We start from the raw sequence: 20,278 nt of genomic DNA on the forward strand, positions 1-20,278 counted from the left end.
ATTATACTATATAATATATTGTTATGTATATTGAAATATATCCCTCATTATATGAAATTATATATTGGAAGAGCCATTGTATATATATATATATATATATATATATATATATATATATATATATATATATATATGTAAAATTATATGTGATAATATACCTCAATGTACAAGATAATATAATCAGATTTATATGGGAACATATGTCTTAAATATATTGATTTATATTACATAATATTATATATAGTTATCATATTATATATTGTACACATGGTAAATATGAAATAATCTAATGTACAATGTCTGTCATATATTTTAAAATATAATAGATTGAATAAGACATCAATATAGTTCACAGTAACTGAATGAGGTTTATTTCAAAAGCAGCAGCTGAATGTTACGTCTGGTGACCGGAAAAAGGCAGAAGATCCAATAGCGAGTTCAACAACAGGTATTTATTATACTCAGGTTCACAGTAGAGTTAGGACTAGTGCTGTCAGTTAAACGCGTTATTAACGCCGTTAACGCAAACCTATTTTAACGGCGTTAATTTTTTTATCGCGAGATTAACGTTCTTTTTGGTCTAACAAACTTTGTAGTTTTTTCACATGGTGTTACAACAACTAGTAACGTTAGAAAAACTACAACACCACTCCGGATGTAGCTAGACCGGAAACAAAACATCAGGCACGCTGCGGCTGCCCGCACTCGTTTGGGCCATTAAAAGAGTAGACGTGGATGGCAAGCGTGAGACGCCGAAATGAGAAACGTATTAAGCCATGGTTTAACTCAGGGGTCTTCAACTAAAAGTGCTTGTCTTGAGCGCTGCTTTCTGCTCTGATGGTGCGCTCACACCGGACGCGAATGAAGCGTTTTGCGCGAGTGATTTAAGTCAATGCAAAGACGCAAATAGACATTCTGCGGCGTGAATTAAGCGGCGTGCATGTCGCGTCATTCGCGTCCGGTGTGAGCGCACCATCAGCCTCTTCTTCACTGCATGCTTGACCGCGCGTCTGGGTCTGAACGTAGTAACAATGAGCATTGCAACGTTAACGGTTTCATTACGTCAAAAGGCTTCGCGGTCCAGATGGACGCATCTCGCGGTCCATATTCGGACCGGAGTCCGCTAGTTGGCGACCCCTGGTTTAACTGCACTATAGGCGGAGTCCTAGTTTACCTTGCATGTGCACTTTGTAATTTTATTTTGTATCACCCTGTTTTGATCCCTTAGAAAGGGCTGTTGAAGGGGCTGTTTGTGCAACAAAGTATTTTTTTCACCCTTTTATTGATGGACAGTGTTACATTGTGTGAGCGATTATTTGCTCCAAGAGTGAATGACTGCTTCAAGTGAGAATGTTGGTGTGAAATCGAACACTACAGTATGCCAATGTTGTTTTCAATAAAACAAACATTTGAACAAAGCAAGCCGATCCACTTTTCTATGTTGATAAGAGCATTAAAATAAGAAAAAATAATGGGTCAAAAAGAAATCAAGGGGCATTTAGAATAAATAAAAATGTGCGATTAATTGTGAGTTAACTATGGCATTAATGCGATTAATCGCGATTAAATATTTTAATCGTTTGACAGCACTAGTTAGGACAGATCGCTGGACAAAGCACAGACGAATGAAGCAGGACTGAAGCAGGCAAAGGCAGGCTGAAGAGAACACCACTCAAAACAGCGACGCAGGGACGCAATGGGCAAACCGAACCAGAGGGATCCAGAAATCCGGAACGAAGAACCACGACCAGGAACACACAAAACAGACAGGAACCACCGGACAAACTGCAACAGTCTGACAACAAGGCTGAGTGAGACACACGTATAAATAGCCCAGGTGATGAGTGCAGCAGGTGGAAGTGATCAGAGTGTTCAGCAATCAGAAACCACGCCTCCAACACAACCACACACAGAGAAGGTGAGACGATGTATTCATGAACTGTGACACTGAAGGGACAGTGACCTGAGAGGACTGAAATGTCATGTTGATGATGAAATGTCATGTGGAGGAATAAAATGTTGAGGATGAAATGTCATGTGGGGGAATAAAAAGTGGACTCAAAAATTTTTTTTGTAATTGCTGCTGTTAATGATAATTTAATTTATAATACTCTCATCTCCATTTTACAATATATGAATCAATACATAGCCATATATGGTCCATCCATATGGCTATAAAATGTAAAATATAATGAATGTCATGCCAAATTTGATTTGGACTATTGTTAATCAACCTCTCTGTAAACCTATGCATGAGCTTGCTTAACTCATAAAAAAATACTTTGTTTCAATAAACATACATGCAATAATGTAACACAGTTTTGTTTGTATATCAATGTATTTTAATATCTGAATCAATATATAGCATTAGGTTGTCCATCCATATATTGCTATATATTTTCAAATATATGAGGAAGTTTCTGATACATTGAAATATATTTTCTAATGTATTGCAATATAAATTATAGAATATTGCAATATATTTTTGTTTTGTAAGGGCACATCACCTGTTCTAATTCTATCTTATCTTCCTTTGCTCCAACAAAGGTTTTTATAAATACACTGTTACAATGGGCAAAGAACACTAACACTAAACACTAAACCTCAAGACCCAAGTGCCCAACTAAAGGAAACACTAATCACCAAAATTTTGGTTTAGTGTTAGTCTTTCTTTGCCCATTGTAACATTGTATTTATAAAAACCTTGGTGACACTATGGTGACTTGAAATCTAACCTTTTTTTAACAAAACACTATTAATAACTATTGACTGTTATTCTCAAAAAAACCTTTTGTTCATGAAATAAATTGAAACTGTGTGAAGATAGTAATGCTGTTTAATGGAGTTTTTTTTATCGCCCTCTGGTGAGATTTTGAGAGATTCAATGTGTTCTGTTATTTGCTGTATATGTTCTGTTCTTGTTCATCTTTCCTTCAGTGATTTTTTAACAGCAGGTATCATCACTAATGGTCAATCATCACTTAATTAAACTTGACACGTTATAATGAAATAACAACCAGATGACTTTACTGAGTCAAGTTGAGTCAACAATTGTGTTTACACTGAGGAAGCTTTTTCTGTGGATAAGTTCAAATCTTTTACATGTGATACTGAATAGCAGTTTGTCACTACATTACTGTAATATAAAGAATAAAATATGCATTCACTGCATGTTTGAGTCAAGTTGAGTCAGTACCCAAAATTTGAATGCACTCAAAATTCTCCATTTTTATTTGGTTTAATTTGGACTCTACCAGTTGATTCCTTTATTTTGTCCACTCTGTGAAATGAAGACCCTGGAGCATCACGTATAATGTATTTTATTATTATTACGAAATGCATGTTCATTTTATAATGTTAATGAGCAGAGTTTCAGTTGAATCACTCTATGTTAGAATAATTTTATAACACCGTTATGTCTACAGCTGGTTTTCATTTCATTTATTTATTCATTCATTCTTTTCTTTTTGTTCTTTTTTTTGCAGCTATGTTGAATTCACTGGCAGTAACTTCTAAACTTCAAACAATGTTATAATAGCACTAAACCCAGACAGCAGCATAGTGTCTCCCAGATCCGGGGCACATTTGTTTTGACACTATGTTGCTGTCTGGGTTTAGTGCTACTATAACATTGTATGAAGTTTTTTTACAAATCCAAACTTAAGAGTCCCTTCGCTGCTTTTATTTTGATATAAAAAAGAGTTTCAAGGTTAGTAAGTGTTAAAGCAATTAAACATGTAAATCGGTTTTGCAGAATACCTGTTTTAGTTATTAATGCATTAATCAATGTTGTCCCACAACAATCTCTATTTGAACTCTTTGCAACAATAATCCCAGTTGCCATCAGTGGTGTAGCACCACAGGTAATTTTTGCCATAGTAACCACATGGCTTATCAGGATTGCAAGTTTTGTGATTGACAGTTGAGAAGTAGTCGTCAGTAGTACAGCAATAGTTCCAGTTGTTATCGTCGTCCGTGTAGCACCACGGTTTTTCTTCTTTGTATTTGGCACAGGCGTAGTCACTGCGGCAGTACTTTCCATCTTGAGTCCTACTTGCCCACAGCGGGGGGCTGCAAAATTCCCAGGAATTGTCGTCTATGTAACACCAGTAGTAGTCTTTGTCGTATGTGGCACAGGGGTGATCGTCTTGACATCTGTTTCCTTCAACTGTGATGAGTGAGTACTGGGGTGAGCACTGTATCATTGTCTCACCTGAGTAACAATGGTAGCCTTTTAGTTGGTCATGGTACAGGCAGGGAGTGGAGCAGCACGACTTGCTTTTACCTTCTTGTGTGAAACATGTACATTCGTAACCATTATTCACAAAACCGTTGCATGGCGAGCCATCAGCTGCAGTTTTTCCATCAACAGATTTCTCTGGGACCAGCTGACATTCAACAGATTCAGACCCCTCCGACACCTCCCTTTTTCTAAGACTATCACGTTTTTCAGACTTCCTACGTTTTTTGCCACCAGTTAAAAGACAAGCACTTCTATTCTTTCTTTTCAGTGTTTCTGCTGAGGTGGAAAAAGAGCTTAAACTGTCAAAGGCAAGTGTTGCTGTCAGTTGAGTAATTTTAGGTTTTTTTGCAGAAGAACTATCACTGTCACTACTGATGACATTTTGGACTGCAAGAAAGTTTTTCTGAGCATCTTCAGACATTTGAAGTTTTTGGTGCTCTGGTAATTTAATTCGATTTAAAAACTTAATTTTAGCATTTTCAGATTCTGGTTTGTCACTGAAACAATCATCTTTAAAAATCTTAACTGATGGTTTTGATCTTTTATATAGTTTATCGAGCTCCACATTCATCTCTGAAACACTCATTAACTTTATGTTGAATTCTGGCTGGTTTTTTCCTATATAGCCAAAGGAAAATGACTTTTTTCCAAATGCATAACAAACAGCTGTCCATATATGAGATGGAACTGTGACTCTACCTCTGCCCTGGTTTTCACTTTGTGGTATTTTAGCCTCACCAGGTACAGTACCTGTGACAATGTAGGCTGTCCCCTTATCATTAAAATTATGTATGTCATCTAAAAAACTTTGCAAATAACCCTCCCATAACTTCCAATGAACGCGGTTGAAGCAAGCATCCATCGGTGCAGCATTGGTCAGTGTAAATGTCGCCTTGCGATCCTCACCGCTTTTGAAAGAGTTGGGGTACAGATGTCCACGATCATATCCTGTGTTTTCATAATCGCTGCTGATGGCTTGATTTATTTTTAAAGTATTTACATCTTCATATTCTCCCTCGAGCATCATGTGATCAGGTTTGGTTTTATGACACAGCTACAGAAGAAATATTGTGTTAAAACAGTTTCTGCTACAGTATGTCCTAGAGCCATACAGGATTTATTTATTCATTTACACATTTTGAATGTTAATTGTACAGTGCTCCATTAGTTAAATCGATAAAGTTCCATCAATTCATTCAACAATCTAATGTTTCAATATTTTTGTAATGACAAAGAAATTACCAAAACATTAATCAAATAATTGAACACATTCTCCTTACAGAAACGCTGAGCCTAAAATGATAATTAAATTTTTTGATAGTACAAGAAACTGTTACCTGTGGCTCTATGTGCCATTTTTGTGATGAAGAACCTGAGCCTTTAGGTTCAAAAATGTATGCACTGTACAGTGGAATTCTGTTAGGAACAGAATAGAGTGTAGCATAAAGAAAGTCATCATATTCCAACTTCTGACAGATTCCCTTGGCATTCTGGTCCATCCCATCTGGTTTTGTGCCTTCATAGAAAAAATTGTTACACTCGTTATCAACCACTTTTGCCTGAGCACTAAAAGTGCTCAGTGCCAAACAGGTGAGCAAACATAGAAGAAACATTATTTGCAGTGTGTCTCCTATTAAAGAGCTGCATCAATAATATGTGTCCTTTAAATACACAAAATGTACGTTTTTTTTTTTTTTTATGTGGCGGGCGGGAGGAGTTTAGAGAAATGAGGAACAAATTTGCGACCAAATGTCTATTTAGAGAATAGTCAAATGTGCAGAACTTTAACCCTTTACCCTGATCTGGTTTAAATATAAAATAATTTCTATTGTAGTTACACAGCAAAATTAACACTGCTCAGTGTCTATCTACAGAGTGTTAAAAAGTAACACTGAAGCAGTGTTAAAGTTAATTAGATAATTAATTTATTAATTAAGTGATGATCGATCATTAGTGATTACTAAGGTCAATGACTAAAAATACTTTTTATGTGTTTTAGCCGTTCATTTACACAACAATGGTGTTTTGGTGGCCTAAAAAAAACTACTTTTGAAAACAAGTTTCAAAGTGCAAGTTTTTGAAAACGACACCCTCTGTGAAAACTACAGAAACGTGAATCTGTGAAAATGGTGACATTTTTTTTTTTTTTTTTACAAATGAAAGGATACAGATATTAACAGTAATAAAAAAGGGGGGCATACGGACATCGTCACAAGTGGTTATAAGAGTTACACGAATCAACACAATATAACATTATATATAATAATATAAGCCTTTGTGTTCAAAGGTTTTGACATTTTTTTTAAGTAAAAAGTAAACATTTAAAAAGAGAGCTGGAGGTAAATAAATCATTTTGCAATGTGATGCTGTTGCTACTGGTCAAGCAAATGTTTGTGCATTGTTTATGAAGCGGCAACCTACAGCCGCTGAGAGGCTAAGCAGCAGGAAAGATTCGTGACGCGTTTACCTGCCATTTAAAACATGTGACAGAAACGTGGTAAACGTTACAAACGGTCAACAAAAGTGAGCATTCCTCCCCACTCACCCCCTCTCTACACAGTCTATATCCAAATGCAGGAAACACTCTCAGGTAAATACCCACCTACACACGTGACCAACTACCCGGAAACACCTTCTCAAAATACAAAATAAAAGACAAACATTTTCTGCACTTACATTCCAGCCCCTGATTATTACACAATAAAAACGGTAATAATCACCAACACAGTCAAAATACAGATAATATAAACTTGCACATTACATAATTCATTGTTGTAACCCCATTGTTTTTTTTAACAAAACACTTAAGGAAATGTTAAAGTGTGTGTGTGTGTGTGTGTGTGTGTGTGTGTGTGTGTGTGTGTGTGTGTGTGTGTGTGTGTGTGTGTGTGTGTGTGTGTGTGTGTGTGTGTGTGTGTGTGTGAATGTCCAAAAAACTCAAATGTTCCTTTAGTTCATCCTTGTAGCTGAGTAAAAGTTAATGTTAGTAAAGTCAGTTGTCAATAATGCAATCAAGTACAAGTCAAAAGTCAAAAGTCAAGTCAAAAAGGTCAGTTGAGAGCTCTCAAATGTCAGTCATAGTTAGTCTTTAGATTCCTCAGCTTCAAGAATACGACATAATTTAGTAATTGGTCTGGTCAAGCAGGTACTCAGTCTTGATTTTCACTTGCCGTGTGAATCCCTTTATGTCCTTTATCGTGTGAATAATCTTGCCCATGATCCAGGAACTTCAAGGTGCGTTATCGTCCACTACCAGTACGACATCTCCCAGCTGAAGATTACGTGTCTTTACCATCCACTTTTGGCATTCCTGTAGTAGGGGTAGATATTCACCAATCCATCTTTTCCAAAATAAGTTCTGAATAGCCAAATATTGAATTTGACGCCATCGTCGACGGGCAAACAAATCTTCCTTCTCAAACAATCCAGGTAAGCTTTGTTTTCAAAAGGAGAAGATGATTCGGTGTTAACGCTTCCAAATCATTAGGATCAAATGATGATCTGGTTATGGGTCGGTTGTTAAGTATGGATTCTGCTTCATACAAAAATGTATGAAGACCTTCTTCATCCAAACTTTGCCCTCGAAGAATGGAATTCAGTATCTTTTTTATTGATCTGATGAGCCTTTCCCAAATCCCTCCATGGTGTGAGCCGGTAGGAGGATTGAATTTTGGATCGCCTCTTGTAACTCACGCTCACCCCCGACAAAGTTCGTTCCATTATCTGAACGAATTTCAGCCACTTGTCCTCGTCGAGCAATAAAACGTCTCAGTGCATGAATGAATGAGTCTGGGTCCAGTGATGTAATCATTTCAATACGAACAGCTCTAATGGCCAAGCAGGTGAAGATGACTCCGTAGCGCTTTAAGATGGTTCTTCCTCGTTTTACCTCAAAAGGGCCGAAACAATCCACTCCGACATGAGTAAAGGGTGGTTTGTCCGGTGAAACTCGATCTAGAGGCAGATCGGCCATCTGTTGATGACCTGCAATTTCATTGAACTTTCTGCAAACTACACATTTTGAGAAAACTCTTGTTATGGCTACGCTCGCTCCAGGGATCCAATATCGCTGTCGAAGGGTAGCCAACATGTAGTTCCGCCCACCATGTCCTACTTCTTCATGAATTTGACGCAGAATCAAACTAGAGATGTGCAAGTCTTTAGCCAATATGATTGGGTGCTTAGAGTCTTCAGGAATCAATGCTTTATCAAGGCGTCCTCGAACCCTGATGATATCAGACTGAAGTATTGGATTAAGACTATAGAGAGGACTGTTTCGCTTGACTACTCCATCCTTTCGTAGGAAGTCGGATGATTTCCATTTCAGCATTTTCTAGTTCTCCCAAAGAAAGCAAGTCCTTACACACAGTAGATTTGAACTTCTGCATTTCCTTAATAATAGTTGTCCCTTGTTGATATGGATCTGCACCAGAGAAAACAAGAGCAGTCTGCAGTCGTTTCCTTTCCTTGCTAAGGTCCATCAAGATTTTTCTCAGACGAAGGATCCATAATGCGGCTTTCTTTAGTCGAATCCAAGAAGAGAAGTAATTGAGGAGGCATGATAGGGAGTCAGATTCTTCTTTGACTTCTACCGTGTTTACCAGAGCACTCATTTTGATCTCAGGATCATGAGATGGTATTACATCCCTATCGGGGGGATCCATTGGCCACTCTTCTTTTGGTCGAACAAGAAATGGGGGACCAGAAATCCACATCTCGCTCTTCAAGAAAGAATCCACTTTTGCTACTCTAGACGCCAGATCTGCTGGATTGCTTGACGAATTAACGTACCTCCACTGTGCTACATCAGAAACCTTCAAAATTTTGGACACTCTATTAGCCACAAAGCACTTGAATCTTGAGGTCTTATTCCGAAGATATTTGAGTACTGAAGTGCTATCCGTCCAAAAAACAGAATCCTGAAAGGGCATCTTGAGTTCTTTTGTCCATATCTGGTCAATACGACTAGCAAGCGTGGCAGCTGTAAGTTCCAGGCGAGGGATTGTAATGGGTCTTAATGGTGTAACTCTTGCCTTACTTACCAGAAGAGTAGAATAGGCCAGTTGTTGGTCATTACGAAGCAGCAGATAGGATACCACACCATATCCTTGCTCGCTTGCATCTGAAAAGTGGTGCATTTCAGCAGATGTAACTTCTCCAAATCCATCAGGCTTAAAACTCTCCAAGTGATGCAGATCATCCAGTCAGTTCATCCAACGTTGAACATACACTGGAGGAATAACATTGTCCCATCCTATTCCCTCTCTGCACAGATCTTGCAGTATCCTCTTGGCAGACAAAATCACAGGTGATAAGAACCCCAGAGGGTCATAGATGGAGCTGACCACTGAGAGAATTCCTCTCCTGGTAAGAGGTCTATCTTTGACAACCACTTTGAAATTAAAGGCATCTGATTCAGCACACCATTGCACTCCCAATGCCCTTTCAAGTGGCAAAGTGTCATAATCCAAGTCCAGGTCCTTTACCTTCTTCTCTCTGTCCTTTTCAGGTATAGCGCCCAATACAGCACGGCTATTACTCATCCATTTTGTTAGATGAAATCCTCCTTTGGCACACATACTAGTGAGATCCTTGTACAACTTCACAGCATCTAATTCAGAAGGTACAGATACAAGGCAGTCATCCACATAGAAGTTATTAAAAACAACATCCAGTGTCTTGGAGTCAAATAGATCCTTTTGAACCATTGCACATTTCCTCAATGCAAAACTTGAGCAACTCGGTGATGATGTAGCTCCAAATAAATGAACCACCATTCTATATTCCTCCAGACTACCATTCACATTACCTTCTGGCCACCACAGGAATCTCAAGAGATCGCAGTCTTCTGGGTGAACTCGTATTTGATGGAACATGGATTCAATGTCGGCCATCAGGGCAACAGATTCCAGTCTAAATCGTACAAGCACACTCACCAATGCACTGGTTAAATAGTGACCTTGCAGAAGCTTACTATTCAGTGATGTACCCTGATAAGAGGCTCCACAATCGAACACAACCCTGATCTTGTGTTTTTTGGCATGGTATACACCATGATGGGGTATATACCACAAACGTCCATCACATCTCTCCAGTTCGGCCATAGGTACCCTTTCTGCATAAACCTTATGGATGACGTCCTCCATAAAGGTGGTGTAATCTGCATGAAAGGAAGAATTCGCTTTAAACCTTTTTTGAAGAGTTAAAGCTCGTTGTTCTGCAATTCTTCTGTTCACTGGCATGACCACTTCAGCATTTCTGAATGGTAGACCGATGTAATAGTGATAATTTTTCAGTCTTGCTGAATGGGACACAAAATCCAGAAACTGAGTATCCTCCTTCGACATTCCTGTCAACTCTTCATGAACAGTCTCTGGAAAATCAGCCTTAAACTGCTGCTTCCATTAACCCTCCAGCTGGGTCACATCACGGTGGCGCATGGGAGCGAATGATACGGATGATCAGGAAGATCTTGTACTCTGTGCTCCGTCAGCAAACCTTGGATGATGAAGGGTTCCATACCGTGCTCTGTGAGGCTGAAGCTATGCTTAACGATCGCCCCATCACAAGACTGTCAGAGGATCCCAACGATCTTGAGGCGTTGACGCCAAACCATCTGCTACTCCTCAAAGGAAAACCAGTTCTTCCACCAGGACTGTTGGACAAAAGGGATGTTTACGCAAGGAGAAGGTGGAAACAAATCCAGTACATTTCGGATTTCTTTTGGAAGAGGTGGATCCGCGAGTACTTACCGCTTTTACAGGAGCGTCAAAAATGGAACCAGGAGAAGAGGAGTTTTGTTCCTGGAGACCTGGTCATGGTTGCGGACTCCACAGCTCCTCGTGGGTCATGGATGCTAGGAAGAGTCCTGGAAACCTTCCCTGATAAGAGAGGTTTGGTACGTGTGGTTCGTTTGAAGACCAAGACAAACATCATTGAACAACCCATAACTAAAATATGCTTGCTTAATGAAGCTAAAGAGTAATTGTTTCCCATTTCATATGGGCTATATTCTCTGTATTTATGGCTCTTTTGAATTTGGTGTAATTGCTCTGGTAGACGCAATTAGGGGCTGGAGTGTATGAGCCATATTCATTTTGTATTATTTTATGTAATTTTGTCCTGTGCCACTGGGGGGCTGTATGTGCTTTGTGGCTCAGCTGATCTCAGGTCAGCCTGGGTAGGTCATTCAACTTGGAGGAAACTCAGACACAGGTGTTGCTGATTTGGGAAGCAAACAGTTTTCGATTGTGCCATGTTGTGTCTTGCCTCTGTAGTGAACAATAAGGTTTGTTGTTTTGGTTATGTATTATGAGTTAAGATATTGTCACTGTATGATATATGGAGGAGAATAAACTTGCTAGATAAAAGTAACATTACTGAACTCTACGTTGATTTGTGTGAGACCGCATGGGCACACGTCCAAACTTAATCCACTGTATTAGCAACCAGTATTAGACTTCGTTTAGGACTTAGTCATTACACTGATTATGGCGTTGTTCCTTTAACTCATATGCAACGACTCTCCATTTGTCTTTAAGTTTATAAGGAAGCTTTGAGAGGATAACTTGCATGTTAGTAGTGAGGTTCAGCTCATGCATATAGTGAATGTTTTGCATAGCGTTACAACAGCTCCTTAGGAAAAGACCATACTCTTGTAAAGCCTTAGCGTCTTCAGATTTTATAACTTTCTAAGAAAGAGCCTTTTCCATATATGAAGCAGATATTTTTACCTCATTGCCAAAGTTCTCCTTAAAGGGTAACTAAACCCTAAACCAACTTTTTTTAGTTAATGATCTGTAATACTGGGGCTTTATTAATGCTGTTCATTGATTCAAGTAAATGTTTTGACATTTGAGTATAAAGTGTTTTAATTCTATAAAATATGGTGTAAAACCGCCAAAGTGCTGCCCTCTTAAGGTTGAACGGTGGCTACTGCAGTTGAATTTTCCTATTGGACGTTGTGGTACATCGTGACGTAGGATGGTACCTCCAACGGCTCACTATCCGCGCCCCTAGCACGAGCTCACCACGCCCTCAGAAATGTTTCCCCCAATCACAGGATGAGAATGGCTTCACTCCAGTATGAACTGTCATGTTACATGAAGTAAACATTATGAATGAAACTCACTGATACTTGCTTTAACATTGTATTGAAGAAAATACGGTTAAATAATGCAGTTGTCAGTACACGTCAGGCTTTTCTTGCGATATTATTGCCGCCCGTTATGTGTACAGATAATTATCATACATGAGACGCGCTTTCAAACCCTGACACGCAAGTGGTTGCCACGGACGCAGATAGATTAGGTCAGTTCTCTTGCGCGGCTGCTTCACTAGCATCGTCGGCATCGGGAGTTAACGCAGTTTGAGCAGCGGCTCGCATTGATAAGGCTCCGGGTTTGTGTCTGTTACAGACAATCCACCCTCCTCCACTTCAGGTGAAGGTAAGAGAAATGACCACTCTGTTGCAAAGCTGGCGTCACTCCAGTCATTCTCCATCTTTGCGACTCGCGAGTCTGACAGCTGTCAAACAGTCCGTCACTGCGGGTCTCAGGTGCACGCCCTCCGCTCAGCCCCGCCCCTCGGTTTGTCCCCTCTGTGTCCGCCGGGCTCTGCCCACTTTTCCAGCATTTTTTGAAAATTGCCAGTGGGTGGAGTTAAGCTCTGAGCAGGGGTTTAGTTACCCTTTAAGCAAAGCCTTAGCCCTTGGGTAACCTTGTGAAGGGTTCATGTGCTGGCAACTTCTAACAAGCTCTTTCGGCTGTCCTCGTGTATATTGCTCCAGGAAGTGCAGACAATCCCCTGGGCTGTCTGCTTTCTTTTCCACCACCTCCTCAAATGAGCGCATGAACTCATGAAAGCTCAATGGATCTCCATCAAAGTACGGAATTTCTCTGGGTGGAAGTGAAGACAAGTTATGCTGTTTAACCAATAAAGTAGCAATATCATTTTGCTTACCAATGAGCTGAAGCATGCTTGGGTGGCTCACATCATTTTGAAAACTTGATCCAGGAGCATAGCCAATATTCTGATTATCAAATGATGGCAATGCAGACTGTAAAGGTTTCATTTTGGATCTTGTTGATGGTTGTTGTTGTACTGACTGGGGTTGAGAATAACTTGAAATCCTTTGTGCTTTATCAATTTGTGATGTACAAGTTGCAGGCAAGGACTCCCACTGGCGCACTAGCCGAAGGAACAAATGGTTCCACATCAGAACGAAGATGCTTAGATACGATTCTATTAACAGAGATATGAGATTCTGAATGAACATCTTGATACACCGTTACCCTGGCCTTTGATTCTGCTAATTTGGTTTCCAAGTTGAGTTTTTCCCTCCTCCGCCTCAACTGTTCCTCCTGTTCCTCTAATTCGTGTTTCTTTTGCAGCATTTGTTGAGAGGCCAATAAAGCAGCCACATCTGCCTCAGCCTTCAGACGAGTGGAAGAAATGGAAGATCGACTGAATCGAGATCCATGAGATGTCACTCTAGTAGATCTTTTGCTGCTTATATTTGAAACACTATCCATTGGTTGAATTTCATCCCCAGAATCCATTCCAGCATGTAGGTGTGCATTAGAGAGCTGAGTATCATGTGTTGTAGACACAACTTCAACAGAGGGTGAAATATCAGATGGACGAATCCCTTGAGTTGTTGCATCCACTTCCACAATCCTGGGTTCCTGAATATCAGAAAGTGATTTCCCGGTTTCAGTCATCCATAGTTTCACATCTTCTACGAAGCCATTGTAATGTTTAGAAATGGAGTCAAACCATTCATTTTGTTTGGTTTGTTCCTCTGGAGGTAGTAAAGGCAGTACACTTTTATGTAGCACGGATGCATCAGCCATCAGCAATTGTACCATTTTCAGCATTGAGCACACTTGTGAGACGTTGTCATCACATTTCATCAACCCTTTCATTGACGCAATCACATTCTTCACTTTATTCACTTTACTCTTGCGGTCCTTTTGCAAGGCTTCAATTTTAGCCATCAAGGCTTTTGCCGTGGGCTTAAGCTCTCGTTTGCACTATCAGCAGCGTGCGCCATATCCTCAGAGTTCATTCTCCAACGCACCAGACAAGTGACTCAATTAAATACTGGATGACATGTAATTTTCTGCTATTATATTCAAATAAAACGGAGGTATTACTTATTGGTCCAAAAAACTGCCCACAAAACCTCTCAAAATACAACTTTAACTTGGAAGGATGTCCTGTCACTTTATCCACTACAGTAAAAGACCTGGGTGTTATATTAGACCGCAACTTGTCTTTCGAAAATCATATTTCATATGTTACAAGAACGGCATTTTTCCACCTTAGAAACATTGCTAAGCTACGTAACATGCTATCTATTTCTGATGCATAAAAGTTAGTTCATGCATTCATGACCTCGAGACTAGATTACTGTAATGCTTTATTAGCTGGTTGTCCTGCATCATCAATAAACAAGCTACAGTTAGTCCAAAACGCAGCTGCTAGAGGTCTTACTAGGTCAAGAAAATATGATCATATAACACCAATTTTATCATCTCTACACTGGTTACCTATTAAGTTCCGTATCAATTACAAAGTATTGCTACTGACCTATAAAGCCCTAAATGGTTTTGCTCCAGTGTATTTAACAGATCTTCTATCGCCCTACAATCCATCGCGCTCTTTAAGATCACTAAACTCGAGGCTTCTGGTCATTCCTAGGATATCTAAGTCCCCTAAAGGAGGGAGGGCATTTTCACATTTAGCTCCTAAATTCTGGAATAGTCTTCCTGATATTGTTCGAGGTTCAGACTCGCTGTCCCAGTTTAAAACTAGATTAAAGACGCATCTCTTTAGCCAAGCATTCACATTATAATTACCTTTTATACTACAGTTAAATCGGATCAAAAGCATTAATATTCTGAACAGCAGATATGCTAATTATTTCCCATCTGCTTTTCTGTTGTTATCTCGGGACACTAGTCCAGAGGTAAATAGTTCGTCAGCTCCAGTTTGTATCCAGCTGTTATGATCATGGGCTTCTCTTTCCTTTCTCTCTGTCTCCCTCTTGTGGTCACCCACGCACTCACGCTCTCACTTTCACTTTACGCTCTTAGCCTCTTCATTGCTCATTATCTGTTACAGCTGTTTCTCCTTCCCGTTCTGATTCCCCCACCTGCTTCCTCTTTTCCCTTGATTATCTCAGCTTCTTATTCCCTCTACTTTCCTGTGTCTTATTGTCGGATTATTGCTTCACTTTGCTAGAGAGACGCTCGTACTTTCATCTGGTCCTGTCCTGTCCTACCTGTCTACTTGATCGTTGGCTGTTGATCTAGTTAGTTACCCTCTGCCTGAAGAATGTGTGTTCAAGCTGTGCCTGTTTGCAGAGTACCTGTTCAGAGCCGGCTTGTGGCTGTCCACCTTCTCTACCACTGAGGTTTTCCCTGTACGGCAATTGGCGTCTGGGACCCTGCCTCCGTCCTCTCTGATCTCTAAGCGATCTTTAACCAGCCGTTTGGCAGATTCGGCATCAGCTCTGCTTTCCGCCGGACTTTTCTGTTCTGTTTATTTCCGAGGACTATTTCTGTTGTCAAATAAAGAACTGTGTATTGCACTCCTCCCTGGTCTTCCATCTTCCTTCAACCCATAACAGAATAATCCGACCAAAGAGATGGACCAGGCGGGTGACGATCCTTTTTACAATGCCGTCAAGCTCCAGGGTGTCCTGTTGGGCAAGCATGAAGAGGATTTATCCGCCATGAGGCTTGCCGTGGACTCTTTGACCGCCCAGCTCTCTGATCTGACCCAACAGCTCCACTACTATCGTCAGGAGGCCACGAGTTCGACTGGACGGCGCGATTCACCGGAGCCGCGCATTAACAACCCACCGTGCTATCTGGGTGAGCCAACACAGTGTCGCTCTTTCCTCACCCAATGCGAGGTTGTGTTTTCTCTCCAGCCCTCGACTTATGCCAAGGAACGGTCTAAGGTGGCTTATGTTATCTCGCTCCTGGACCGAAGGGCGCGAGAGTGGGCGGCGGCTAACTGGGCAGCGGAGGCAGACTGTATCCAGAGGTTCTCACTGTTCAAGGCGGAGATGGTCCGTGTCTTCAACCGCTCTGCTCACGGAGATGAGGCGTCCCGCCTTCTATCCACTCTGCGCCAGGGGAGGAGGTCAGTCATTGATTACTCAATAGAGTTTCGCACTCTGGTTACCACCAGTGGATGGAACGGTCCAGCTCTCCTGGCCCGCTTTCTCGAGGGTCTGAACTCAGAGGTCAAGGATGAGGTCTTTGCCCGGGAGGTTCTGGACAGCCTCGATTCTCTGATCGAGCTGGCTCTGCGCATCGCGAGTCGATTTGAGGTGCGACGAAGGGCTCGCAGAGTGGAGGTTTCGCTGCTTTCCTCCGCTACACTGAGAGAGCCCTTACATCCTGTTTCCGTGGATCCCGAGCCGATGCAGCTTGGGGGTCTATGTATATTGATCCGGGAACGCCAACGCAGGATCATGAACCGCCTTTGCATGTACTGTGCTGCCGCCAATCATTTTGTCTCCAGGTGTCCGTTAAAAGCCAACGCTCGTCAGTAGGCGGAGGGTTACTTACGAGCGCTACTTCATGGGTCTCTCCTTCTAAGTCCTGCACTTCTCTTCCTGTACACCTCCGCTGGCCGGGATCGTCAGTTTCGTGCTCGGCATTAATTGACTCGAGGGCGGAGGGGAACTTCATTGATGAGTCTTGGGCCCTGGAACAAGGTATTCCCCTCTTGGACTTACAGGATTCCCCTCCACTGTTTGCCCTCGATGGTAGTGCCCTTCCTAGGGTGCAGAAGAGAACTTCTCCATTGACTCTTACTGTCTCAGGAAATCACAGAGAGACTATTTCTTTTCTTGTTTTTCATTCCCCCTATTCTCCTGTGGTTTTGGGTCATCCTTGGTTAGTCCTCCATAATCCCCAGCTTAACTGGGCGGAGGGATCTATTTTATCTTGGAAGTTATCGTGTCATGTTGATTGTTTGTCTTCTGCTGTTCCCCCTGTCTTGTCTGTTTCTGTTTTTCAGGAGGAGCCGGGCGATCTGTCTGGGGTTCCGGAGGAGTATCACGATTTGCAAGAGGTATTCAGCCGTTCCCGGGCCACTTCTCTCCCTCCCCATCGTCCGTATGATTGCTGTATAGATCTTCTCCCGGGGACCACACCTCCTCGGGGAAGACTATATTCGTTATCTGCTCCCAAACGAGAGGCGCTTGAGAATTATCTATCCGACTCACTTAACGCTGGTACCATAGTTCCCTCCTCTTCTTCCGCTGGGGCCGGTTTCTTCTTTGTCAAGAAGAAGGACGGTTCTCTATGTCCCTGTATAGACTACCGAGGTCTGAATGACAACACTGTCAAGAACGGTTACCCATTGCCACTGATGTCATCGGCTTTCGAGCTCTTGCAGGGGGCCAGGGTTTTTACCAAGCTCGATTTACGTAACACCTATCACCTAGTGCGTATAAGGGAGGGGGACGAGTGGAAGACCGCGTTTAACACACCCCTTGGGCACTTTGAGTATCGAGTCCTTCCCTTCGGGTTAGTAAACGCCCCCGCGGTTTTTCAGGCCTCAGTGAATGACGTCCTACGGGGCATGCTAAACGTGTTCGTCTTCGTTTACCTTGACGATATTTTGATTTTTTCGCCGTCACTCCATGTGCACGTCCAACAAGTCCGTCGTGTCCTCCAACGGCTAATGGAGAATCGCCTCAATGTGAAGGCTGAGAAGTGTTCCTTCCATGCCTCCTCAGTTACGTTTCTGGGTTCGGTCATCTCAGCAGAGGGGATCAGTATGGACCCGGCTAAGGTCCAGGTAGTCACGGACTGGCCCGTACCCGAGTCTCGTCTAGCGCTCCAACGTTTTCTTGGATTCGCAAATTTTTACAGTCGTTTCATTACTGGTTTTAGTCAAGTGGCCGCGCCACTTACCGCCCTAACTTCTACCAAGTCTCAATTTCGGTGGTCAGAGGCTGCTCAATCTGCATTTGAGGTTTTAAAGTCCCGGTTTACTACCGCACCTATTCTTCAGAGTCCCGACCTCTCTAAGCAATTTATTGTCGAGGTCGACGCTTCTGAGGTGGGGGTCGGGGCTGTTCTTTCCCAGCGGTCCGCAGTTGACGGAAAGTTACACCCTTGCGCTTTTTTTTTCTCACCGTCTTTCTCCTGCTGAGCGGAATTATGATGTGGGCAACCGCGAGTTGCTCGCCATCCGCCTAGCGTTAGGCGAGTGGCGACAATGGTTGGAGGGGGCTCCCGTTCCGTTTTTGGTTGGACTGATCACCGTAACTTAGAGTACATCCGTAAGGCTAAGAGACTCAACGCTCGTCAGGCTCGCTGGGCTCTGTTTTTTACCCGGTTCGATTTCACAATCTCGTACCGCCCGGGTGCCAAGAATGTAAAGCCCGACGCTTTATCTCGTCTCTATGAGTCGTCCTCACCCGCCGAACCAGAGGAGATTTTTCCCTCGGTCGGGTTGTTGGCGCGTCCGTCTGGGGTATAGAAAGGCTGGTTAAGCACTCTCTTGCACAGGTCACGATTCCGCGCGGAGTTCCTAAGGGACTTCTATTCGTTCCTGTACCCACACGACAAGCTGTACTTAAATGGGGCCATCCGTCTAAATTAACTGCCCATCCTGGCGTCCGGGGCACCCTCGCTTTTATCCGCCAGCGCTTCTGGTGGCCCTCTTTGGAGCGCGACGTGCAAGGATTTGTTTCATCCTGCAGGACGTGCGCTCAGACCAAGGCTGGTAATTCTCCTCCTGCCGGTCTGCTGCGGCCGCTACCGGTGCCATCACGACCGTGGTCTCACTTAGCCTTAGATTTTATCATTGGGCTTCCTTCGTCGGCTGGTAACTCTGTTATTCTCACCGTAGTAGACCGTTTCTCTAAGTCGGCACATTTTATTCCGCTTGCTAAACTTCCCTCGGCCAAGGAGACCGCCCAGGTCATGATAGATCAGGTTTTTAGATTGCATGGGTTACCCTCTGACGTAGTGTCGGATAGGGGTCCTCAGTTCTCGTCCCAGTTTTGGGGAGAGTTCTGTCGCCTGATTGGGGCTTCCGTCAGTCTCTCGTCCGGGTATCATCCCCAGACTAACGGCCAAGCTGAGCGAACCAATCAGATCATCGCCCGCATTCTGCGCAGTTTTACCCACCAGAATCCCGCGTCCTGGTCTCAACATCTTTCCTGGGCCGAATATGCCCATAATTCGCTTCTGTCTTCCGCCACCGGGCTTTTCCCGTTCCAATGTTGCCTTGGTTATCAGCCACCGTTATTTACATCCCAGGACTCTGAATCTAACGTTCGGTCCGTTCAGGCTTTTATTAGTCGCTGCAAGCGTACCTGGAGACGAGTGCGGTCCGCCCTCTGTCGAGCTAGAAGACGCATGACCGTTTCTGCTAATAAACACAGAATTAAGAGTCCTCGCTACGTTCGCGGTCAGAGAGAATGGTTATCTACGTCCAACTTACCCCTCCAGTCCGAGTCACGCAAGTTGTCGCCCCGTTTTATTGGACCATTTCGCATCGCTAAGGTCATTAGTCCCGCCGCCGTGAGACTTCACCTTCCACCTAAATTACGCCGGATTCATCCCGTATTTCACGTTTCCTGCGTTAAACCAGCTTTGCAACCTCCCTCCCGCCCAGTTTGCGCTCCTAGTCTTGTTAATGATTCCCCTATTTACAGGGTTCGTCGCATTCTCGACTTGCGCCGTTGATTGGGAGGGTTAGGGTCCTGAGGAGAGAAGCTGGGTTCCCTCCCGGGACTTCCTGGATCCCTCGCTTGTCGCAGATTTCCTCCGGTCCCGCCAGGACCCTTCTGGAGCGCCGGGTGGCGCTCGTTGAGAGAGGGGTACTGTTATGATCCTGGGCTTCTCTTTCCTTTCTCTCTGTCTCCCTCTTGTGGTCACCCACACACTCACGCTCTCACTTTCACTTTACGCTCTTAGCCTCTTCATTGCTCATTATCTGTTACAGCTGTTTCTCCTTCCCGTTCTGATTCCCCCACCTGCTTCCTCTTTTCCC

General features: G+C 42.8%; 1 protein-coding gene across 2 annotated transcripts; it reads right to left on the reverse strand.

Moving 5' to 3' along the window:
- Nucleotides 1–2,256: 2,256 nt before the first annotated feature.
- Nucleotides 2,257–5,914, reverse strand: LOC307135141 (uncharacterized protein). Of its 2 annotated transcripts, XR_013817633.1 has the most exons (3): nt 5,581–5,914; nt 3,651–5,297; nt 2,257–3,540 (listed from the first exon to the last, which is right to left on the reverse strand). XR_013817633.1 is itself a non-coding variant. In XM_079831345.1 (2 exons), the coding sequence occupies exons 1-2, from the start codon at nt 5,854–5,856 to the stop codon at nt 3,807–3,809; spliced, it is 1,767 nt and encodes a 588-aa protein (XP_079687471.1). In that variant the 5' UTR covers nt 5,857–5,914; the 3' UTR covers nt 2,257–3,806. The 2 variants fall into 2 exon arrangements, 1 of the variants encoding a protein (XP_079687471.1); XM_079831345.1 differs by having other exon boundaries at nt 2,257–5,297.
- Nucleotides 5,915–20,278: the final 14,364 nt, after the last annotated feature.

The sequence above is a fragment of the Gobio gobio genome, assembly GCF_949357685.1.
Source record: "Gobio gobio genome assembly, chromosome: 12".
NCBI lineage: Eukaryota > Metazoa > Chordata > Actinopteri > Cypriniformes > Gobionidae > Gobio > Gobio gobio.